Source organism: Tamandua tetradactyla, chromosome 14 (assembly GCF_023851605.1).
Source record: "Tamandua tetradactyla isolate mTamTet1 chromosome 14, mTamTet1.pri, whole genome shotgun sequence".
NCBI lineage: Eukaryota > Metazoa > Chordata > Mammalia > Pilosa > Myrmecophagidae > Tamandua > Tamandua tetradactyla.
This window is the reverse complement of record NC_135340.1, coordinates 84,358,584-84,383,473: the sequence shown is the minus strand read 5'-3', so window position 1 is coordinate 84,383,473 and position 24,890 is coordinate 84,358,584. Positions and strand designations below refer to the sequence as shown.

At 45.7% G+C, this 24,890-nt stretch overlaps 2 protein-coding genes across 3 annotated transcripts in view; one reads left to right on the top strand and one right to left on the bottom strand.

Moving 5' to 3' along the window:
- The window catches only part of AAGAB (alpha and gamma adaptin binding protein), a 146,953-nt gene extending 141,633 nt beyond the window's left edge, over positions 1-5,320 (top strand). Inside the window, exons 8-10 of the mRNA XM_077128289.1 lie at positions 2,169-2,273; positions 2,731-2,780; positions 3,436-5,320. Coding sequence (XP_076984404.1) covers positions 2,169-2,273; positions 2,731-2,780; positions 3,436-3,513 — 233 coding nt within the window. The 3' untranslated portion in view covers positions 3,514-5,320. The remainder of the gene's footprint in view (positions 1-2,168; positions 2,274-2,730; positions 2,781-3,435) is intronic.
- Positions 5,321-10,727: 5,407 nt separating this feature from the next.
- Positions 10,728-24,890, bottom strand: part of SMAD3 (SMAD family member 3) — a 120,825-nt gene continuing 106,662 nt past the window's right edge. For both annotated transcript variants that reach the window (XM_077128287.1, XM_077128288.1), the window contains exons 6-9: positions 22,267-22,479; positions 20,531-20,668; positions 18,090-18,234; positions 10,728-15,272 (exon numbers count right to left, since the gene is read on the bottom strand). In XM_077128287.1, coding sequence (XP_076984402.1) covers positions 15,149-15,272; positions 18,090-18,234; positions 20,531-20,668; positions 22,267-22,479 — 620 coding nt within the window. In that variant the 3' untranslated portion in view covers positions 10,728-15,148. The remainder of the gene's footprint in view (positions 15,273-18,089; positions 18,235-20,530; positions 20,669-22,266; positions 22,480-24,890) is intronic.

Below are 24,890 nucleotides of genomic sequence, written 5' to 3'. Positions count from 1 at the left end.
CTGTAGTATCCTTGTCAAAAGTACATGACCTCACTCTGCTAATAAGAAAACATAAAACAATCCCATTATATAAAATAACTGACCAGTACTCTGCAAAAGTGTCGGGATCATAAAAGACAAGTATAGACTAGGACTCCACAAATTGGAAGAATGTAAGGAGATTTGATAGATTCTGCACAGGATCCTGCATTATTTCCCGGGACAGAAAAAGAACTTTAGTGGGAGAACTAGTGAAGTCTGAATAAAATCTGTGGCTTAGTTAAGAGCATTGTTCCAACATTAAGTTCTTGGTTTTTATCATTGTACCATGTTAATATGAGATGTTAACACAAGAGATAGGTGAGTAAATGGCATATGGGAACTCTCTGTAGTACTTCAGCAACTCTTTGGTAAGACTAAAATTATTTCTAAATAAAAAGTGAAATACAAACCCAAGCTAAATAATTTCCTCAACTCCTTGTCTCCCTCCTTAACCTTAGTTAAACTTAAGTCTATTCCTCACCTCCCTTTTGGTGCTCTTCTCCTTCACATCTGGCTTTTGTCTTCATTACCCCCATCAAAACAGCCCTTAGTTAAGGCCATCACCAACCTTCACCCCACTAAGGCTAGTCAGAATTTAACTAGTGTTGTCTTAAGTTGACCTCTTGGCAGCATTCAATATCATTGATTATTCCCCGTGCAACATTATCTTCATTTAACTCACCCAAGACATCTCCTGGTTTTCCTGCTGTCTCTCTGATTATTACTCCTCTTTCTTGGGTGGAGTACTCTCCTTTCCCCACCTTTGTATATTACCATTCTTTGGGCTCTGTCTAAATTCCTCTTCTAAATCTGTGTCTGAGCAATAAGGAATTCTGTCCACAGCCACAATTCACTTACCACTGAAACACAGATAAATCACAGAATTTTATCTCCAGCCCTATATATCAACTGCCTACTAAAGCAAACTCATTAAATAAACTGCATTTTTAACACCAAATTATCTGTTATGGCATTGTGGTAGATGCAAAGAATTTTAAGTCATCATTCTTGTCCTCAGGGAGCCTACAGTACAATGTAGAGACAGGAGTCTTGATGTAATGGTTAAGCTCCTGGGCTTTGGAGTCCTCTGCTCCTGGGTTTTGGCTCTAGCACTGGTAGTGATATGAATTTGAATGTATAATTTAACCTCTGGGTCTTGGTTTCCTTTTTTGTAAGATAGGGATAGCAAATCTTTCTCCATAGGACTATTGCAAAGATGAAATGGAATCAGGTAAGTTAAAATTCTTAGTGGTGTTGTACAAAATAAACTCTCTTACTATAACAGAATTTGTTATATGGTAGTGGTGAAGAAATGTTAGAATACAAAGTTGCATACACAAATACGAAGACAGTTCAGTAAGTTGCAAGTGTGGGAAGAATTCTGAGGAACTGGGAGGGTCAGGGATACGTCTTAGAGGTGGTGGTCCTGGAGTGGAGAGTTAATAAAAATTCTAATTGAAAACAAACTTTGAAAAGGAGGCAACATGCTAATATAGGATTTACAATATAAAAATAGGAATTAGGTGTGTGCTACTTCTGAATAACTGAAATTTTAGATGAATTCATTGTGCGTGTATGTGCGCGCACGTGCGCGTGCATAGTCTGGGAATCATACCTGCGTCTCCCATATGGAAGGCGAGCGTTCTACTACTGAACCACCTGTGCACCCTAAATGAATTCATTTCTAAGCCCAGGTCTCTTCATCTGTAAAATGTGATATCTGTCCTAATCACCTTATATGGTTGTTGTCACTAATAGACATAAAAATATTTGCTGTACAGTAAAATATGGCATACATTTTAATCGTTGATTGTTGAATCAGTGTAACTTAATGGGAAGTGTGTGGACTTCGGAGTTGGAAATGCCTGAGTCTGAAGACAGCTCCACTTTGAGCAAATCTGAACTTCAGTTTCCTCATCTCTAAATGGGAAATAACTTACCTCACTGCAGTGTCATAAGTGCAATGTAAATGACTGTTTATTTGTGAGAACCCACTAGGAGGCTGGCACGGTGATGCCCTTGAGTTAGGAGGCTGGTGCACATTAGGCACTCAATCAGTGGTCACTTGCATTAAAGCTAGTAGTGATTGCCTCAGGAGTCTGTGTATTTAGCACATATATAAATAATGTGGCAAATGCTTATTTCAGATCCCATGTTAGACCTGGATATTCAAGAATTAGCCAGTCTTACTACTGGAGGAGGAGATATGGAGAATTTTGAAAGACTGTTTTCAAAGTTAAAAGAAATGAAAGGTAATCAGATCCCTTGCGGCTTAACATTTTCCCATACTGATACTCATCTGTCTTCTGTAGTAGGATTTTATTTCATAACTACTGAATTACTCTGATCTCAGCTATCTTGAGAAACTTTAACTATTCAGGGGACTCTGACATCCTAGACAAAAGTTCCCCGGGGAAAATTTTCCTTTCCTTCATTCTCTTTCTTCTTGCTCTTCCTTCTTCTCTTGCCTAGCTCTGTTTCTCTCAGTGTGTCTCATTAGCATGGAATCAGTAGGATCCCTACCAGTTTACTCACATCAGTAACCATCTGGAATATTTAGAAGACTTAAACTTCCTAATAGCTGTGATGATTACACCATAAACATGTGTCTTTGTAACCCATCTCCCATCTTCTAGTGTTAGAACATTCATACTCTCCAGATTTTCCTGTGCTTTTAGGTGAATTTCTTAAAATATATTTTCCCCCTAGACAAGGCTGCGACGCTTCCTCATGAGCAGAGAAAGTTGCATGCAGAAAAGGTGAGATCATCAGCCAGGTATTTTATTCAGTACCAACAAAAGGTCCAGTGCTATTAAGATTATATAGCACATTTGTTTACTCCTAAAGGGTCTTAATGTGAGCTTTCCATTATATATTAAAATAACTAATTGAATATTTATATAATAGTAATTTAGTTGCTGCAGTTAAACCAAGATTTTTCTAATGTATGTTGAGTGACATAGAACTTTCACTGGGTCTCGGGATGTTTGCCTTTCATGTTTGCTGGGAAACTTTAGTTGTTTTGTTTAGTTGTTAACCAATACAACACATGTTCTTGGCAGGAAACTCTATGGTTTATAGTATTTCATTCTATGAATGTATCATAATTGTCTAGTTCCCTTTTGTACACTTTAGGCCGTATGCATTTTTTTTGTTTGTTTTATAAATAATGTTAAACATATCACCTTTGTGCACATCTTTGATTACAGTCCTTGGGATAAATTCCTAGAAGTAGAAGTACTGGGTCAAGAGGTATTCAAGGCTTTTGATATCTATCTATCTATCTATAAATATATATAGCTGGAGGGCAAGGTGTATTGTCTTAGTTCTTACTTAATCAATTCCAAGTGTGACATGTGGCATGAGCAGAAGGATAGCTGTTGCCTAAAACTTGTTGCATGCTTCTGTCCACAGGTGGCCAAAGCATTCTGGATGGCAATTGGGGGAGACAGAGATGAAATTGAAGGCCTTTCGTCTGATGAAGAAAACTGAATTATTCATTCTGGGGTTTGACTAAACAAAATGGTAACCCCCTTTACCTGGGTTCAGAGGATACTTCCCTACTCACCCCAGTTACATTTTGCTGAAATTCCCATCATCATGTTAACCATCTGACTTGTTTATAGGGTTTCCTTAATTTTAGATTGTAGTAGAGATTTAAATCTTTTCTGAGTATATTACAATGGACTAGGGAGTAAAATGACAATAAGGAGTGACAGTTTTTCAGATACACATTTTTGTTCTAGGAATGGGAGTAGAATGAGACTCAGGTCTGTATGATTTGTCAAGTTAAAGAAGAAAAAGACCACTAAGCCATTCCCAGTCAGCCTTTTAAATAGTATTCCCTGGATTCAAACTGGGATATTGCAGAACTGGAGCTTGTGCCACTCTTCCTGAATGTTTTGGATTTTCTGGTTGCACTGTTGCTTTACTGCTTTCAAGGAGCACGCTTTTCTGACTTATGATGCTTTTGATGAGAGGAAAGAAGGCAATACAGATTTGATTTGCTGCATAGCATAGGTGGGATCAAAGTCGGTGGCCCACAGGTTAGTCTGTAACAACAACAAAAATGTTTCTAGGCTTTTCATTTGAGGTACAGTGTCTGAGCTTATGCTAGAAAGTATTGAAACCAGTGTGAATCTTTCTCTGGTAGGGATAAAACAAACCCCTCTACTGAGTTGTGGTGTGTGTGTGTGGAAAAGAGAGAGAGAGAACTTTAAAAAATTCATATATGGGCCATGGAAACAGTATGTGATCATACAGCAAGATTTTTATAGTAGCATTATCATGAAAAAACTCTTCTCCCTTAGAGTTCTCCCCTGCTTCTTGAGATGTCAGAGCTGTGCTGTCACAAAGTATACCCTCAAACTGATTTCCCCTCTTTCTCTTTGTAAGCCAAACAGAGGTCACTGCCAAGGAAGTGACACTAAGGAGTGGGAGAGGTGGGGAAGGATGTGAGATGTTGGATAATGAATTCCTGGGCATCTTGGTGGTTAATTGCTCCTCTCCGACCTCCCGGGGGTGCAGTCCCAAGGCAGGAGCCTTTGTTCCTTATCCTTTGAGAGGGCAAGCCTGAGGGGGTCAACCTTGGGGGAACTGATCACCAAAGAGAACATTTCCAAAGGAAGAGCAGAAAGTTCAGCAAATAAAAATCCTTACTTCTGTTTTTTTATGATGACACTTTTTTAGTGCATGTCATTAACCTTCCCTTATGGTTAATGCCAAGGCTCTAAACTGGCACCAGAGCAGTGTGGATGGTGCCAGAACACAGGGTGAGGACACGTTCTGGGCTAATGTGGATACTTACTCACTCACCCAGTGTGAAAGAAACACAGTTTAGGTCCTAAGGATAAAAACATTTCATACTCCCTCTGAGGACCACCTTATGAACTTGGTAGCCCCTGAATGGCAGAAGAAATGGAATGCTACAAGTACAGGACCATAGTAACCACAGAGAGGCAAAGTTTTGTTGATTGGAACATTCAGGAAGAGGCATTCTAGGGGCTCTGGACGCTAACTTGCTTGGTGACTTTTTGTTTTTCTTTTTTTTATTGTTCTGAAGGTGTTGGTAGCTATAGTTCATCACTGCTCCAACACTGTTTCTTTGAGGTGACTGCATTAGCCATTAATGAGGAATGTAAGGGAAGTTAGCTCTGGGGTTGCAAAATGAAAGGTGGAACATGGAAGGCTTTAGAAAATACATTAGGCCACATGGTTGAGGAAGACAGATTAGAAAAACTGTGAACTGATTTTGTGGCTTGAACAAAGCCAGGTGATTAAAATGTGATTTATTTATAAAGCCTTCTAAGTTGTATTATTCCGATTTTGTTTTTATTGGTTTGTTTTTAGTAGTAGGTAGTGTGAATGGAATACTGAATAGTCTAAGAATTTGCCAGACTGTTTTGGTATCCACAATAAATGTGTATAATGTCAACTCACATTTTCAAGACCCCAGCTGTCAGAAGAGATTGACACCCTTTTAGAGGACACATGGAATAAGGTATCTAATGGTGTATTTACTGAATGTTAAGAGGAGTGATTATCAGCTAATACTGCAATAAAAGTTGGCAGTCTATATAAGGTGGCCTGTGTATGTAGCAGCACAAATTGTTATGGACCATCCGTCTAGGATTTAAAATAATAAAAGAGACTTTACTTTTAGTTCTTCAGCATTTCTCTATTTGCTTAACACAGTGTCTGGCACACAGTAGGCCCCTTATTTGATAGTTTGATGAATATGATCACAGAGTTTAAGGATCGTAAGTGTCATAAGGTAGGAAGTGAGAAGAATAAACTTCTTTCTCTGTGTAAGCTTTATTATGTAATCATTTTAAAATGATGAAGACATAGATATTTTTATAATTTTAAAGTCTGCTACCCTGCCAGAGTATGAGAAGATTGACAGAACCAGTTTGCTTGCTCTCTATTTATAGAACTTGGCCACATCTGATTCAGAGAACCTAGAGATTCAGGGAATCTAGACTTAGATGGCTGAGTAATACGGGATATGGTTCAAGGACCATAGAGCAAGCCAGGCCATTCCTGCAACCTACTTTTAACATGTAAAATGTGATTTATGGCTCATTTCGTGCTCTCACTGCAGAGTGGTATGGATAAACATTTTTGCTATGGTTGGATTCCTTTCACCTTGGGCCAATCTCTTTAACTATGGTTATTGAGAGAGCACGTGGAGTGCCCCCTGCCCTGTCTTGGCGTGCTGTGGAAAAACAATCTTAGTAGAATCACTGTCTAAGGGTAAGATGAGAGCCCCATGAACTATTCTGAGCTTGAGTGTTTGCTGATGCAAAGCTAAATTTAGCAAACATGTGTCTGGTATGGTCAGAGGTTCTGATTCATTGAACATTCTGATTGATGGAGACAGAGTTCCAACAAATGCTTTAAGAGGTAGATTGGCCCCCTGCTCTTCCCCTTCTCCCCCCATAAATTTTAACATGACATTTTAGATACCGCACTGTATCTTTGAATACCAGTTCTTTCTTACTAGAGGACTCTGTGGAGAAAGTGTGAAATACCTGGTCAAGCGTATTGACCCTAGTACTGCCCTAGTACAGGGTCTGTTTAAAAGCAACACCCTAGCTATTAACTTTCCCATGACTTGTATATTTCATAAAAGTAGAATGCTGAACCTGCAGGGCAGAATTCCTGTTCTTCCTTTAGATTCCAGTTGGGGGTTAGTTTATTGGCCCATCCTTGTATTTTGGCATGTAAGGGCTTATAGAAAAGGCTTAGAAATTCTTTAAGTTTCTGATTTGGGCATTCCCTATGCCCAACGTGAACATCACAAGTCTTGCTTTTAATGTAGATACCTTTACTCAGAGTTAATGTGCATATTAAGTCACTAGTAAAGGATGTATCTTGCTTGATTCTGAAGTGTTTCTCTGATTTGTGGAAAGAAGTAACAAGAAAGGTAAAAGTAGCAGCATGGGCCTTTTATTGGACCACTACTTAGCCCCATCCAGCTCTTAATGGTTTACAGTTCCACCCTGTTTCCTGCTGGAAAAGTATTGATTCAAAACCTGGCCCTAATGGTTATTACTGCATCTTTGGATCACAGACTTGGTTAAAAACAGAAAGGAAAAAGCTCTAAATTCTTCTTAAATCCTTTCGTATGATCTGTTAATAGGCCCAAAGCCATTTAAGCCCAGCTTACTGACGAGGAAGCCACTTCTGGTTCTCTCCTGTGAAGGTAGTGACCAGTCATTGCTGCTGCCCCTTCTCTGTTATCAACCATCTGGCTTTAATGCTACAAAAAATCTGGGCCAAATAAGGCCGAGGGTAGGAACTTGATGGTAAAGACAGCATAGTTTAGGAGAGAGAAGATTCTTTTCATCTGAAGCCCAAAGACATGGTCTGCACCAGTCCTGCCTTTCCCACTAAAGAGGTGATAAGGTTAGAAGTCCTCTAACTTCGTTGAGAAAAAGAAACTTTTGTTCCTTGTATCCTAGTAGAGCTAAAACAAGGATTCTGGGTTCAGCCCACCCTGAGCAAGGTTGGCAGAGGATATAGCGTTGAGTAAGGACTCAGTTTCTCTTCTCTGTATGCTCATAGTCCAACTCAGGTAGAAGTAGGTTTAGCAAGGCAGGGTTACAAAAGATAAAATGCTAGGAAGAGTATGAGAAGGCCTGGGAGCAGTCTTACTGCTGTAGGAAGGAACAGAACCTTATGCTTGGGGAGAGCATAAGGTACATCTTAGGGCAATGGGTCACAAATTTAAGCATGCATCAGAATCACGTGGAAGACCCCATCCCAGTGTTTCTACTTCAGTAGGTCTGGGGTGGGGCTTAAGAATTTACATTTCTAACATCGCAGGTGACACTGATACTAATTTTTCCAGTGATCACCCTTGGAGTACCACTGACTTAGAGAAAGTGATGCTCTGGTTGAACCTACAAAGATAGGAATTTGGACAGATATGTGGGGGAAGGCAGAAAAGTTTTAGTGGAAGTTAGGGTGTGAACAGAGGTATGGAGATAAGAAGGAAAGGGATTGTGCTGGGGGAAAAGCCGAAGTAGTTCAATTAGAGAAATGGTGGTGGATGAGAACGGAGTGGTGGTATAGGGAACCCTGAAATACTACCTTGTGGAGTCTGTACCGACTCTGTAGGTAATTGAGGAGCTAAAGGTTTTTGAGCAGAAAAGGCATCTAACCATAATTGCATTCCAGGAAAACCTGGCAGCAATATTAGCCAACACTAATTGTAAATATCTGGGGAGCTGTTAAGGATTGAGGCTGAGAATGGATCTATCACTGTGATTAGTGGCTTTGCTGTGGACAGAGAAGTAGAAAATGGTGGTAATTTTGTCACAAATTTGCTATCCCTGGTCTAGAAAAAGAGAAATTAGGAGACTACTGGAATTGCTGTGATAAGCAGTAATCAGCATTTGTTCAATCATATATAAAGATTTACTATAAGATAGCACAGTGGAAATGGATGCAAAAGATACCTACGTAGAATCTACTAGATATGGCTACTAATTGACTCATTTATTCAGCAAAAATATGTGACAGATAAAAGAAGCCAGTGATACAAGAATACGCGTAAACCTGGCTCTTAAGGTACTCACAGCCTAGAGAAGGAGACAGGTACAGTTAACAGTTGAAGAGACTGTGGCTATTGATATTTACACAAAAGGCAGGAAATGTGTGAACAAAGTTTCAAAGCATTAGTAAAAGTTGGCCAGGTGAATTGGTGTCATGTATCAGAAACCCTTTGAGGGTGGGCTGAGGGGAGTGTTGTAGATTGGAGAAAAGGTTGACATTCCAAGCAGAAAGAACCATGAGCAGTCATGGGCAAGTATGGTTCATAAGGAACTACAAGGTCCTAGGTTGCAAAGTATAAGGCAGGGAGCCATGAATGCTGAATGGGGGCCAAATTATAATGATCAAATGTTCTATGTGAAAGACCTTTGAATCTGTGCTATGTACTGTCTGTTAGGTCTTTGGGGGCAGAGTGGGTGATGCATTTAAAGGAAAGAAGGTTGAGCATTAGTAGGAGACTGGTTAGGAAGATGATTCTGATGCATGCTGAACTAGGGCAGTAAAAGTGGATCTGGAGTAGAGAGACTGGCTGTGGGGAACGAGGAAATCGAGTAGGAATATGAATTCCCTGGATGTAGGCTGTGTAAATAAGTAATTTCAAAATACAGAGTTAAAGGGCAGAGGAAAGGGAGATGGTTTATTTAATAAGGGAAATGATGAATTTTGATTTTTAAATTGAGTTTGAGGTACTTGTGGTACTTCCATGAACAAGTATCCAGCAGGCTGTGGCATGCGTCTGAAGTTTAGGCATGAGGTCTCAGCTGTAAATACCCATTTGGGTTATCATTAGCATATATATGGTTTGAAATCATGAGGGCAGATGAGATCACTCGGAAGAATGTCAAGTGTACATACAGGGGTCTGAAAACACCAACACTGAAGAAGTAGGCAGAAGAGGAGGAACTGATCCAAGAAAAATACAAGGAGGCCAAGGAGAACTGGGTCCTATCTAAAGGAGCAGGGCCTTTCCAAAAGGCGGGAGTGGGAATGGGTGTTGATCAAGAGGGGCAGCTGCAACTATGAGGGCTTTTGCACTGTTACTAGAATGGCAAGAGCAATTCTAGTAAAAGAGAGCAAGGAAAAGAAATGCATCTAACAGCTCAGGCTTGGAGAATGGTGGGGCTAGTCATAAAAATTGAGTCAATAAAGGAAACTGGTACAGGAGTCAGGTGGGGGACATGATTCATTTTGGAGGGTGTTACATTTTGGAGCATGTCTAACAGGCAGTTGGAATTTAAAGGTGTAAAGTACAAGGAATAGGTAGGGTTGGAGGTACTGATTTGAGAGTCATTTAGAGGTAAGAGGGTAGAATAACCAAATAAAATAAGGAACAGTTCTTGGAGGCCAAATCTGAAGGCCTTATTGTGAACTCTGCCCTCTCCTGGAGGGGAGGTATTTGGACTCAGGTGAGGTCCTCAGAAGGAATACTGTAGAAGTGGCCCGTGTTAAAGGATTCTTGTGGCCTCCATTTAATCCTCCAAATTCTCTTTATTCAAACTCTTCCACATTGTTGGGTCAGTGTAAGATTCAGCCAGTGAAGCAATTCTGAAGTCCCTTTCTCCTTGATAGTTTTTTTATTTCAAAATTAACTTTCTCAGGAACTAATAATAGAGGAGGTTTTCTGAGCTGTAAGGTATGGAAACCTAGTACTTACAAATCTGAAAATCTATTTCCATGCCTGTGGGAAAATTAACCTGGTACCGTTTAGGACACAGCAACAGCATGGAAGAGACTGAGCTTGGGGAGGACAAGCCAGAAGCAAAAAGTAGCAGGGCTTGAAGTGAGGGGGTGGTGGTGGTAGTCAGTCATTTGCCAAAGGCCTCCGGTACAGGGGGAAATAATGCAAAATGGTATTGCTAAGATAGCATCTATGGAACTTGTACAGTGCTTCAATGTGGTGAGCAGGGGAAATGTACCAACTATGAAACTTTTGACCTTTGCTTCTGCTATTATTGAAGGATTACCTGGTATTGCATATTGCCCTTCGTGAGTGAATGAGGGGGTGGGATACTACGTGAAGACCATGACCGAATGTGGCCTGGCCTAAAGTACATTTGGGCTTGTAGACATTTTCCCCTGAAGCCCCTGGGACCCATGGTGGGCTCCCTTTTAAAATTTTTTTCTCCAGCCAGAGATGGCAGCAAGAATCAAACTGAGCTCCTGGCACAGGAGCTTTTACATGAGAAGTTTATTAGAAGGGCACTTACAAGGGGAGAGAAGGGAAGAGAGAACACAGATCTTTAACAGTAGGGGTACAATGTTAAACAGGTGCTCTGCAAGTACAAAAGTTAGAAAAATCTAAAACATTCTAAATACATACATGCTTTTTACAAAGGTATTAAAAGGTCACACTGGCTGAGAAGTGAAGGTATACTCAACATCCTCCACAGCCTGCTTCCCCTAAGCGCCAAAACAAGAGTCACCAACAGCCCGGTTGCAGTAGCAGCAGTGAGGGTGAGGAACAGCTTCCTGGACAAAGGTGGCTCCATCCGTGTGTAAATTTTCACCCCTAGAAGGGGGTGGGGTGAGGTGGGGGGCTTGGTTCAGAGGTCCCCTGTTGAAGAACTGCTGTTTTTTACATGGTGCTGCTTTTTTCGCCAGCCTGGCATGGTGTTTCTGGATGCTGAGCCAAAAAAGTCACTATACCCTCAAGCAACATTCAGCATTGGCTGTGCCCCCGACTCTTCTCAGCCACTGTCCTTGGGGGGAGAGACCTTTCCAGCTTTCTTCAAAAAATTAAATAGTTATCTGTCTGCATTGTTTAAGAAACTATTATATAAATATAAAAACACCAGGATGCTAGAGTATACATTACCTCAGCATAACAAAGGAAAATCAGTTACAGAATCATTGAGAATTTCACAATCCAGTTTACACAATAGGTGAGTTTATGTGATAGATGTTTTTTTTTAAGTTGTCTGTACATCAGTTTGCTACTGCTTTACACCCTCTCCTCAGAGATATACTATCTTCATTTTTGCAGCTGTAATCTCTTATTTAAATTGTTCTGTTTTACCCACTCTTCCCTTAAAGAGTGAGGAACATTGTGAAGTCTGTTACTTTCAAAAGGTCCTACAAGGGGACATTTATGCCATACAAAGAAAAATGGTACCATTTATTTGTGTTAATTTAGGTTTCCCTCTACTAAAATGAGGACTCATCTATATTCTTGGAAAACTCCCAACTCTGCCACTTAACAGTTACACAGTAAGAAATAGAGTCCAGTTAACTTGTGCCCTCTCTTGCTATGGATAACCCTCCCGTAAATAGTGCCTTGAGCAGTCTGTGCCCTCCTTTCACCACCTCTCCTTTGAAAAATGAGCATGTGCATTAGTCCTGCAGAGAACGCCCTGGAAATGGCAGCTTGGGGCTAAGCCTGAAATCAGATATTTGCCTTCTCCCAGACTGTGCACACATGTATGACATGTATAACTACTTAAAGAAAACCTTTTTCTGTGGTTTGATTAAAAGCATTTAGCCCTGGAGTATGTCCAAACTCTTAAGCCAACAGAAGATGGAGACAAACAAAATAAACGTATGTGCTGCAGCTCATTTCAATACATTAAAGATTTTCTAAAAAAAAATCACCAGTCAAAAAAAAAAAAAAACAGAATGTACAGACAGTGGAAAAGTCTGCCAGCAGCCTTGCCCTCGTGTGTAAGAGTCAAAGTCCCTGCTCCTGACTCTAGGGTTGTCTTAAAATGCCATTTCTTATACAGCCTGCCAGGAAGGTGGCCAACTGAGATGATCTAGCACAGGCCTGTAATCTAAACCGGCTGGGGTAGCTACCTACATTTGCACTGGAAGGATCTAAATTACTAAAAGTTGGGAAGGAGGAGGAGCAGGCGAGGAAAAAGAATAAAAGTCTGCCCCTCAGGGAGGATAGATACCCCAGTGCTAGCTACTCGGGTCAGTGTTAGCACAAGCCAGATGGTCCCACATGGGGAGGCTGGGGCAGGGGACAACATACCTATCATGGTACCAGGACAAATTCCACTTAAAACTGCAGTCTAACTGCCAGAGTCACAGCTCTAGAATGGCTCTCATTTCCTCTTGCTTCTTTCAACTGTCCTCTAAAAAGATTTTTTTTAAGTGCATGAATACCATTCATATAGCAAGATTTTAAGACTAGAAATCTGGTTTAGTGGCTTGGAGAAAGGACACTAATACACATTCCCCAGAGCACCTACATAGTGCTCTGATGCAAACGGCACCATTTCCTAACCTCTAAGGGAAACTGTATTTATTTTCAGTGATGCCAAAGGTAGGGTTACCTACAATTTCCTCACCCATCCTCCTGCACAGTCTATTCTATAAAGAAAATGGGTCAAGTAGCCTTTGGAAAAAAGACTAAAACTTCATCCTCCTAGAAGTAGCCTTCAAATCTGAACGTTGAGGGTTCTAGGACACCATTCAAATGCAGCAAACGTGACCCCCTGGATCACCAAAATTAGTCTGTACCTGAAGACATTTCCCAAGTACCTGGAGAACAGCTGTGTGCCACAGGAGACCCCCATGGGATAGTACAACAAGGAGAGCTTTGCAGACCCTCAGAAACCGTTGTCTGTGGCTTTTAGGAGATGTACCACAGTTGCTCCAGCAGAAGCCACAATGGAATATTCGTTCCTCAGCAGACCATGACTGAGGTATGGAGGTTCAGGGGCTTCCTGGATTTTCAAGCCGCCCACAGGTCATCTCACACCAGACACAGACTTCAGGCCTGCACTTGGGTGGAGTGAGAGGTTCTGCGTGAACACACCTGCAAGGAGACTCAGACAAGTCCAGTGAGGTGCTTCTCCAGTCTCTTCCTTGTGCTCAGGAGGCTAAAGGAGCAGCTTTTCTCCCTGGAAAGCTCAAGGCTGGAGCTTCAGCTGCACGGGATCCTGCAGGCAAAGCCCCAGGAAGCCCCAGCATCTTCATGTGGCATCAGAAGTTTCATCACATTTGAAGTTTATACCTGCTAGAAATAAACACTTTTTCCCCTTCACCTGGAATAAGACAGGATTTCCATAGGAAACTCCTTTCTTTCTCCTGGTATAAGTCCATGCAAAAAACAGGATAAGTCATTTCAGACAAAATCAGCAGCAAAATGTAAAGTACCAGATTGCAGGTGGTGATTCTGTCTGCTGTAGTCTGCAAAACATGAGTTTAAAAGGGGGGGGGGGGGGTGTCTTTTTTCTTTTTCCAGTTGAAATAATTTATAATAGTTTTCTCACTAATTGCCACTGGGAGCAGTACTTACTGTACAGTATAACTGCGGTTGTTACCACTGATCATCTCCGCTGGGAGCGAGATAACTTTAGCTCCCAGGGGAGGGACGCCAGACCTCTTTGCACCAAGCTTGCAGTTTTCAAAGGTGTAAAATAAATTCTTAATAGCCCTTTTCATTTGCTCATGTTGGCCTGACATTTTCCCTTCTGTTGAATTTGCTTCTGTTAATCTCAGTTCCCAAACTTGGCAGGTGTCTCCTCAAACAATTTACAAAAGCTTCACCTCAGGAGAGAGAAGGGCGCCAAGTGTGGGCCAGGCCCCACTCTGCTTTCCCATTCACTGCGCCAGCCCGGTATGTATACATACATATATATATATTTTTTTTTATATATAAAACAAACATTGTAAAAAGCATATGATAAAGTCCATTTAATTAATGCAGCTGACTACATAAAACAATATAGCCATATGCATCGGCATCTGAGTGAGCACTTACAGAGGGCCGGAGGTCCACTGGACACGGTGCTGCCTTAGCCCGAACACCGTCACATGACCACCGCCCCTTGCTTTATGTAAATACTTCATGTGATTCAAATCTCTTTGAGATTAATGTGATAATATAAACTATACATTGCATACACACCAAGCATCAACCGATCCTTCCAACTTTTCAAAGTGAGAAAGGACAAATTTAAGAGTTGTTAAAGAAGAGGAGGCTGTCACCAACTTTTCCCCTGTCCCCTTGTGCATGTTCTGCTGAAATACTAATGCCAATGAGGTTATGAGGGGCAGGAAACAGGCTGCCCCTACCCCTCCGTCAGTCCAGCTCATAAGGCACACAGTCTGCCAGGGTGGTGGGCTCAGGAATGCCCCCTCCAAGTGGCCTTTGTTAAAAGGGCTGGAGAGCTGGGTCACAAGGTTTGCTTGTGTCCATGGCAGGCTCTCTCCCCCCAAGGATACCCTTCTAAGGTAGATTCCACGTTCCAGTCCTAGCCAGCGGAGCACTTCCTAATGGACAGTGACAACCCAGATTGCTGTCATTACACAGAAGGGGACAGGGGGGAGAGGGCAGGAACTGAAGTATTACCTGGTCACTCAAGCCACCAGAGCAGAAATCATTTCTTGCTGTTCAAACCAGGGTCCAAAGGGCAAATCTGTTCAGCAGACAGCTGTCCATAAAATCCATCTCTGGGTTTGCCTTTGTGTTTTAGAAAACAGGTTGGTGCCACTTTGGGTGGGGGAACGTTTAATTCCTTGACAATAGCGGACTGAGCAGAGTTCCAATTTTATCCACCTCCTTTACGGCCATTTTCCCCCAGCCCACCCTCCCTCTCCTACCCCTTCACACTTGATGTCTCTAAGACACGCTGGAGCAGCGGATGCTTGGGGAGCCCATCTGGGTGAGGACTTTGTCGAGCCACTGCAAAGGACCATTCAGGTGCAGCTCGATCCAGCAGGGGGTACTGGTCACCGTCTGTCTCCTACAAGAAACAGCAGAAGGGGTCAGGCTGGGGCAGCTTTAAAATGTCCAGAGGAACATGCATACTAGGCAGAGCACCTTTTGCTGCTTCTAAACCTAGATGTAATATCCCATCTGGCTGGACCCTGCCCTTGCTAAAACTAACAGGCCAATTCTCCCAGCCCAAGACTGAGTGAAAGAAAAGTATGACATAGAATTAATTAAACATGGAAGGCAGATTCGAAGGTACCCAAAACCTCCAGCATGAGTAACAGCCTCCCTGGCTCCATCTAGACAAATGGGCACCTGCAGCCCCCTCATCTCCAGACATGGACTGAGCCCCAGCAGGCCGCGATGACGTGGGTCTGACCGAGGAGGGTGTTTTACAAAGCAAAGTCCACATGCCATTGGTTCCCAATGTACTGATATAATTCCCATCTATGGCCTTATTTTGGAAAATCTTACTAGCAGAACGAGCCATGGAACAATTACTGGAAAAAACCAAGGCGCGCCACACGTTTCTTTTCCCAAAGCACTTTGTCTAAACTCAGGCTGGTTGATGACGCAGCCCACAGGCAAACTCCCAGAGACTTCCACTGAGCAAAGGCTATCTGCTGAGGCCGGAATCACTGGTGCCAGCTGGAGGTGAGAGGCATCTGCTTTCGGCCACCTCAGAGAGAAGGGCTGAAACCTTACTCTTCTTGGCCCAGGAAGCAGGAGGAGGGCAAGACTTCTGGGAAGGGGCTGTACCCGCCAATGAGGCCACAGTGCAGCTCTGCCAGGTGACAATGATGCAGTGGCCTGCACAGGACTGGGTGTGCTGGCAGCATTTCCTGCATGGTGATACAGTGCCCCTGGGAAATGTCTTCCACCCTCAAGGAGCTGCCTCCCAGGACGCAGAGCTGGAAGGCCATGTTGCTGCACCACGTCCAGTGCCACTGCCTTGAGAGCACTGCCCTCCTTGCTTAACCTACACTTTGTCTGAGTGGGGGGTGTTGAGGAATGGATCTACTCACCTGGCCCTGGGCTGCTTCCCTGCTAATGGAGTGCGTACAGGACAGAGACTGGTCCCGTGCAGTCCAGATGTAAGAGGGATAAACGGACCTCACCTTTTCTCTTTTCTATTTATGTCCATCTTTCAATACTTCCCACCCCATGAAAAAAAAAAATACTAATTTTCTAACCTTTCACTCTTGTTCCGGAAGTGATCTAAGCCGCGGCTAAAAACTGGCTACTAAAACATTTCACTGGCTGTACCTTTGGGCCGGAGCTAATCTCTTCAGGCCATTATAACTGGGTTGGAAGTTCTCATGAGGTTTGACCACTTTGTTTACTCAATTGGTCACTCATCCTAGATTTCAAAAAGACCCCAGAGACCAAGGTACTATGTTCCCTGGCAGCACAGGACAAACGTAGAGGAAGAACAGCTAAAATACGGTAAATGGGAGGGGGATTTTACGGACCGAAATCCTCTAATGAGGATCTGACTTTCCATAAGTCACGCTCATGCTCATCTGGATTTCATTATAAATGGTGGCCCAGAGCCAATATTGAAATGGGTTTGGCCTGGGTGCAGAATGACTGCAAAACAAAATGGATTCCAAACATCTGGAAAAATGAAGAGAAGGGGAGAGGAACTTGAAGGTGCTGGCTCCAGCTGGTGTGTGGGCACCCCTACGTTTGCCACGGGAGATGGGAGCTGGGCAGGCAGGGAATTGTGGGCCCAGAAGGAGGGGGCACAGCTCTGCCTCTTGGGAACCTCCTGTCTGTGTGCAAAGAAAAGGACTGGATCCTTCAAACCAAAACCAGAACTGTACGAGCCTCAACCAGGTGCACCCCTGACTGTTAGCAGTATTGTATTAAAATTAGGCCCTGTAAGTCTGGAAAAAAAACAAAACATTTTTTTTCTGAGCAAGTAAACGTATTTCCCTTGTGCCTTTAGGACTGCCCAAATCTCCTCCCTTCCCCTGCTTCCCAGTTTTCATATACTCGATGCGTAGGATCATCACAGTCCCTGAGTCTGAGAAGGGAAGAAACAATGAGCTGAAGATTTCAGTTCCTGGAGAGGTTCACTCCAAAACCGTCTGCTCAAAACGAATAATGAGGAAGAAGCCAAAAGGGCACATTACCAGGCTCAGCTTCTCCACTGATGATGTGATTTGAGACAAGTCATTTTCCCTCTCTGGACTTTAGTTTTGTAGTAATTAGGTTCAGGTGTCAACCTGGCCAGGTGATGGTGCCCGACTGTTCTGCTGCTGTGGACTTAAATCATCAGCATGTGAATTTTGTCTATGGCTAATTGCATCTGTGGTCAGTCAAGGGGAGTGCCCTGCTCAAGGAGAGGTCAGAAGAGAGAAAAGGAGCCCAGCCCAGCACAGCCCAACACAACACAGCTCAGAGCCGACTCAGAGATAAGGGAACTGCTCCAGGGGAAAGCTGTTTGAACCCAAAAGCTGGGAGAAGCCCAGCAGAAGTTGCCATGTACCTTCACAAATTAGTGATTTGTAACTAAATAAATCGCCTTTATAAAAGCCAGTCCATCTCAGGTGTACTGCATTCTGGCAGCCTTAGCAAACTAAAACAAGTTCCTTCATCTGTACAATGGGGATGATACCAACATCCCCTCCCAGGGCTGGGCTGAGGATAAAATGGAATGTGTGTTTAAAGCTTTAAGTGCTAGGTGAACACTGTTCTGCTTTTCCTGCCTGCCACGACCTCTCTGACCCCTAGCCTGTCTGCTGTGCACCATGAGGGCTGGCTGCGCCCAGCTCCGAGGAGCCCCACTCTGCTCGGTGTCACCGGAGAGGACGCCCTAGTGCACGCAGCATGCAGACCTGACCTGTATTCCGCTCCCCAGCCTTTGACGAAACTCATGCGGATGGTACACATCCGCGTCAGCTGGTAGACAGCCTCGAAGCCCTGGTTGACAGACTGAGCCAGGAGGGCAGCAAACTCCTGGTTGTTGAAGATCTTCAGGTTGCATCCTGCCGACAAAGCAAACAGAACGTGTGGGGACGGTGGGGCTGACGCGTCTGTTCTTACTGACATCATCCCTGGGTTACCCAGAACAGCCTCCTGCACAGGGCTGCCATGGCATGTGACTGTTCAAGGCCCTATGCTCAGGACGGGCCAATTCGGTCCCTTGACTCCTTCACCACCTCACTGGGGAGATGCAGGTTAGTGGAGGATGAGGCCTGTGGCACCCATTCGTAGAGCTGTGACACCGCCGAGGAGGAAGGCAGAAGGCAGGCTGTGAGAATGAGAGATGGTTTGAGGAGGGGGGCTTTGCCTCGGGTCAGAGGAGCCAAAGCAGGTCTCCAGGGACCAGAGAGACAAGGAGACTGGGCAAGGATGGCCAATCCCCTTGCCATGGATAGAGGGAGTGGCGGCTAAAAGGCTACTCTTCCTGTGAGTCCAAGAGGAAGCAAACATTCTGGACTACATTTTGACCTCTGGGCACGAGGCCGGCTCTGGGAGACACAGCATAGTGAAGGTGTATGTCTGTTTCTCTAGACAGTAAAACCAAAGACAAGCACAAAGTTTAAAAGAAAACCTCTTGTGTTTTCTCTGAGTGCCAGGAATGTTTCAACCAGAAAAAAAGAATGACAAAGGCACATGCCAGAAATGCCTACAAGGTCAGCTGAGGTGATGCCTATTAATGGGCCACCCCTGGGGTCCTGGTCTTACTCTGTGTGACTCTGGGCTGGTCGCTTTCTCTTCCTGCGCCTGTGTCTCTGTAAAACAAGGGGCTGGCCTCAGAGGACCTCCCACCTCTGACATTCTGTGAGTTCACAAACCACACCTGAACCAACGCAGCCCTCACCAAGAGAGGTGGGTGGGAGTGGGGTTGGGGTTGGGGTTTGGGTTGGGTGTGGGCAGGATGCCCAGAACGCCCAGATCACTTCTCACTTTCTCCCAGGGGCAGTATGGTCGAGCAGGGCCGAAACCATGCTCCCACACCCAGTAGAGCCAAGAGGTAAAAGAATACTAGAGCCGGAAGTGAGTCCCAGGCTCCATCCTGGCTCAGCCACTTACTGTGTGTCCTTGGACATGTGACTTAACCTCTCTGAAGCTGTTTCCTCCCTTACAGAACCAGAATACCTAGAGAGGACTAGATGAGATCTAATATAAAAGATATGAATGTAGCTATAAAGATATAAAATGCAGTGTGTAAATGCAGCCACACAGCCAGTGCCCAGGGGACTTGGAGCACCGTTATTTCCAACTTGCTGCATTCTTGAGTTTACCCTGCCCATGGCCCACCAAGCCTCTACCATCTGCTACTCAACGAACAGGAAAGTTACAACACATGCGTGCTGAAGATGACAGCCTGGCCTCTGGCCACCTGCTGTCCCAGCCATCACAGACCGTGTTCTGCAGGCTGCATCCTCAGTGTCTTTGTGCTGGGGGAGAGGCAGACTTTGGCTGGGCCTTTTGCTTGGGTTTTCTAAAGAAAGAGACCTTAGACGGGATCAGCCTCCTGCTTAGTCTTACTGCCGGCTCTGTCCAAACCACCCTCTGGGAGGGCCAGCACACCCTGGCGGACCCGTCGGCTTCATCAGCTCTGCCATGGCCTGCTCCCGTCATGCTTTTTGAACATTTCCCTTTATTCTCTTTTACACATCCCCTCTTCCTGCCTGAGTGAGCTGCTCACTGTTGCCCACATAACACCTCTGGGCCTCTGCCCATGCTGTTCCCTCGACCTGGAAGGTCTTCACCATCCACCCCACCCCACCCCCATCACCCTGTGCCTGACACCTACCCAGCTTTCAAGGCCCAAATGCCTTCACCAAGCCATCCCTGATCCGTCCCTACAGTTTAATGTGCTCTCTCCTGAACCCCAGCGCGTTTTCCCTCTGCTGCTCAATTCACTTGTTGCCTGGCACTCTCCCTTGTGTTCAACTTTGTTTCTTTGTCTTATACACACCACAGCTGTGTGCAGGAAGGATCAGCGCCTCATCCACCTCTCCCTCTCCCCACAGCACCTGGCCTGGCGCTGCCATGGGCTGGGAATCCTTGTGGAATGAAGGGTGGGAGGAAGGAGGCATGCTGCCTCATTCGCACAGGGCAAGTTGTTACCCCGGAGTACAAGGCAGGTCTGCTAGACGCTGCAGCTGCTCCCTGGTGGTTCAGGGAAGGCACAGAAAGAGAGTAAGGCACAGGGAGAGCAAAGTCAGCTCCAAGCTGACAACGCAAATACTGAGGGGGAGAAAAAGGTAAGCAAGGTGAAACCTCTCCAGCGTCCCAGGCGTGCGCGGTGGGGAGGGTGGAGGTTGTTACCTGGCGGGATCTTGCAGACGGTGGCAGGGTGCCAACCATAGCGCTGGTTACAGTTGGGAGACTGGACAAAAATGGCACTGTCACTGAGGCACTCTGCAAAGACCTCGCCTCCGATGTAGTAGAGCCGCACGCCTCTCCCTGGAGAGAGTTGGGTTAGGCTGGGCCAGGGCACCCCCACCCTCACCCACTGGCCCTGGGCCCAGCCGAGGCTAGCAGAGGGAGGCAGAGCCTCAGTGGCTGGGCCTCGGGACTGGCAGTCTGCCAGCTTCACCAGGCAAACAGGACCCAGAACTCATAACTTATACCCCAGAAGGAAAATGACGGACAAGGCTGGGTTCCCACAGCTGGAGACGGCAGATGAGAAGGGAAGAGACCCTCTGCTATGGACTAGCCTCGGGCCTCAGGCAAGTTATTCAATCTCTGCGCTGCAGCTTCCCTTCTGTGGATGGAGAGAAGAGTACCTCCCTCTTAGGGTGGCTGTGAGACACAAAGTGAGGACCTGATGAGCTTAGCTGCCATTACTCCTATTACTACTTGGTTCCTTCTGTCTCCAAGATTCAGAGATTCTTTCAGTAAACCGCAGGGCTCCTCCCGGGGCAGCAGGCCCCAGCAGCCCTTCACGACAGGGATGGTTTCATGCCATCCCCTGTGCCTTTCTCCCCTCAATGCATCTTTCTAAAAATTCCGTAAGTGTATACCATTTATTTTTAATTCATCTCTTAATTTGTCTGTTAGGGATGAATTTATTTTTAAATTAACTTTGTAATCAAAAGTTACGTAAATGCTCTCACAATGAGCTCTCTGCTCAGCCATGGGAAGTGTCCTTCTCCTGCGTGGGGAACAGCCCCTTCCTCCTCCCGGGGAAGAGGGCAGAGGGCAGGGCAACTGAGCTAAACTGTACAGGCCCATCAGCATCTGATTATTTCCTGGAAAATGAGGGCACTGACCTGGACAAGAGGTTTCCAAACTTACTTTTTTTAAAACTATAAAATCCTCTCTTCAAATAAAATCTATGGAAAGCCTAACATAAAACAATCGAGAGCAGAGGGGCTCGGGCTCAAGTGGGGCGGACCCCCTCTTGCTGCCCTGCCCAGCTCCTGCCCTTGCCCCCAGCTCCATCCGGGGTGGGGGAGTGCAGGGGTGTCCAAGCACCAGGCTGATGGTCGAGACCACCCTACCTCCTTATCGCTTCAGCCTTTTTAAGTTCCCACATTCTACAATTCCATATCATAAAAGTATGAACATCCTTAACATGATGATTTTGTGAGCAAACCAAGTGCTCTGTAACAGTTTCATCTTCCGGGAGTGATTTTTCTACTTAAGTTCTGCACATTAGCAGGCAGAAGCCAACACTGGTATCCAGCCACTCTTGTCCAAATCAACAGACACGCATGAACGATTATCTATTAATCCATGTACTTAAAGATATTTTTAAGAGAACTGCATATATTGTCTTCTCATGGGGTTCCCTTTGTTGCCCCCTAATGAAGTCTTTTCCTCTGTGGTTTCCAATTTTGCAGAGACTATCTCTTCGAGTGAGAATGATCAAGTAACTTTAACTCTGGCCTTCAACAGAGCAGCAAGGAACCCGAGAGCAAGGACAAGGGAGCGAGCCTGGCCCCCAGCCCCCAGACAGTACAGCACAGCCAGAGCTGGAGGCTCACTGGGGAGGCTGCATGGGGCTGGACATGGGGACAGAGTGGGAGGGTCCAGACGGGGATTTGTCTTTTGGTTACCGATGTGCCTCCGGGTGAGCTCCACGGCAGCATTCCTGTTGACATTGGAGAGCAGCCCGAGGCAGAAGCGCTCCGAGTTGGAGGGGTCGGTGAAGCCGTCCACCGTCATGGATGGCTGTGAGGCATGGAATGTCTCCCCCACACGCTGGTTCAACTCGTAGTAGGAGATGGAGCACCAGAAAGCAGGCTCGCAATAGGTAACTGGCTGCAGGTCTGCAAAGGTAGGTGAGGTTCTGGGTCAGGGGGTCAGCCTGGCCCCCACTGCCTGGAGAAGCCCTTGGATGCTTCAGAAGACGCAGATTCCCCACCTCTCTGCAGTGATTAATATCTCTACCCCCAAGCCTTTTTATTGTGCAAAACTTACAGGATCCAATGCGAAAAGATGCATAAGTGACTGGAGGAGCATTCCATCCATCTTGCCACTTTGTGTGTTTCAAGGAGCCACTGATATGAATTTGTTTTGATTCACAAAGGCACTGCCCCACCCACCTTGGCCTTATCTTGGGTTGCAGTAGTGTGCAAGGGGGGCCAAGCCAGACCTGCCAAACGCCAGTGTGCCAGGCAGGTGCGGCACACTCTCACTGTAGGTGGGCCATGCCACCTATGCAGGCCACCTCCCAGCACCAAAGCAACCCTACTCATCTCTGCCCCCAAAAGGGCTCTAGGCTTTTGGCCGTATATGGCCTTGGGCAAATCCCTTGGCTGGCTAAGTCGCAGTTTCCAATCCTGTAAGATGAAAATGCTGCACCAACCCACTGGGTTCCAAACTGTTTAGGGTCTGCGAACCCGTATGTATGGCCCGCATGGTTTGCACATGAACCTGTGTTAACAGCTCTTACTACAGAAACGATGTTCCAAGTGTTTTTAGATGCCACTGGGGTGGCTCAGACACAAAATCACCTAAAAGAAATTTTGAGTTGTTCACAGTTCTCAGTCTGTAGTCTCAATCAAGGAATTCCCAAAGTAAGACTGCCATGTGGTGAGGGGTTGGATCTTTCTTAGAAGAGTTGGGAACCCCTAATATAGAGATGCCCCCCTCTCATGATCCCACCTCGCCTTCCACTTTGATTACCTGTGACCCGCATGCCCCCCTCTCACCTCGGGGCTCCACACCTGCCTGAACGGCCACCAGCACACCTCCCTCACCCTGATCCTACCCCAGCCGGGCCTCGTCCTGCCAAACCCGGCTTTCCACCTATCCGAATCCCACCCATCTGTTGAAAAATCAGGGAGTCTCTCTTACCTTACACCCCTCCACTCTTACCTTCAGCCTGGACCCCTCACTCTGGCCCCTGAATATATCTGGAGCTATGTGGTTACCTTGGGTGTGTCTCTGTGGAGGTCCTGACTGCCCAAGGGGGCCAGAATGACATCTCCCCTCTCACTTCAACCCTCAGCACAGAGCTCTGAATGGGAGAGGGACAGGAATGCCTTGCTAGCCCAAGTCTCGGGACCACCCTGAAAACCCTACCCCTGCCTTTGGCCCCCCTCTCAGCTTTCCCAGGTCACTGCATGCCAGCCGACCCCTGGGGACAAAAACCTACCAGAGGCCTCTTCCCCAGACCTTTAAGGTACATGTGAGCCCCAGAGAGAAAACTCAGAAGCTGTCCGACCCCCCAGAGAGAGGCCTGGATGCCCCCAGGCAGAGCACAGCAGCCCTGATGTCCTGCACAGGGTCCCTTCTAAGGGTAAAGAGAACCTTATCACGTAGGAGACGCGGACCAGGACCATCCCCGCACGTGACACACCCAGAAAATTGTCAGCTGGGGAGTGAGGACACCCTAAATCAGGTGGCTCAATCTCACCACAACTGACATTGGGGCTGGAGAATTCTTTGCTGTCAGGGCTGTCCCTCGCATTTTAGCAGCATCCTGGGACTCTACCCACTAATCCTAGAAGTACCCCTTCCTGTCTGCCCCCACGCCAAGTTCTGACAACCAAAAAAGTCTGCAAGAGTTGCCAGATGGCCCCTGGCGGGGGGCAAAACCGTCCCTAGTTGAAAACCACTGCCCTGGATGTTTACCCACAACATGGAACACCAGCTTTAAAGTGAGGCAGGGCCGAGATCAACTTCTGCTAGGCACGGACGAGCTGTGTAACTGCGAACAGAAAGCATCAGCTTTCACATGCCCTCCTGCAGCCACCCATACGGGGAATCCTCCTTACCACCTGGGGCTGTCTGTGGACAGACAGACAACTCACAGAAAGTACGTAGGACAATGCAGGACACACATCAAGCCCTCAACAAATGGTGTCAGTAATTACAACCTTGATCACAGGAACCTGAGAACATCCTGTTCCTGTTTCCATCTCTAACTCAACAGGGGCAGTACCTCTTTGCCGCAATCTTCTTTTCGGGTAGAACAAGGAAAGATGACAAAGGCAGGGAATCGCAGCTACTTAACGGTAAAAGAAGCAACGACAAGAGCAGGAATCTGACCGAGGGTCACGTCCCCAGGGCCAGGAGCAGCTGTGGCCTGTGCCCTGGACCCCAAGGGTGGGCTGGGCCTCTCAACCGCACGCGGCGCCGGCGCTGCACGGCGCATCACCGTTCAGAGGAGATAAGCTATATTCTAAAGAATGTGGTCACCAGCATGCGAGCTGTGTGGCTTTGAAACTTAAAA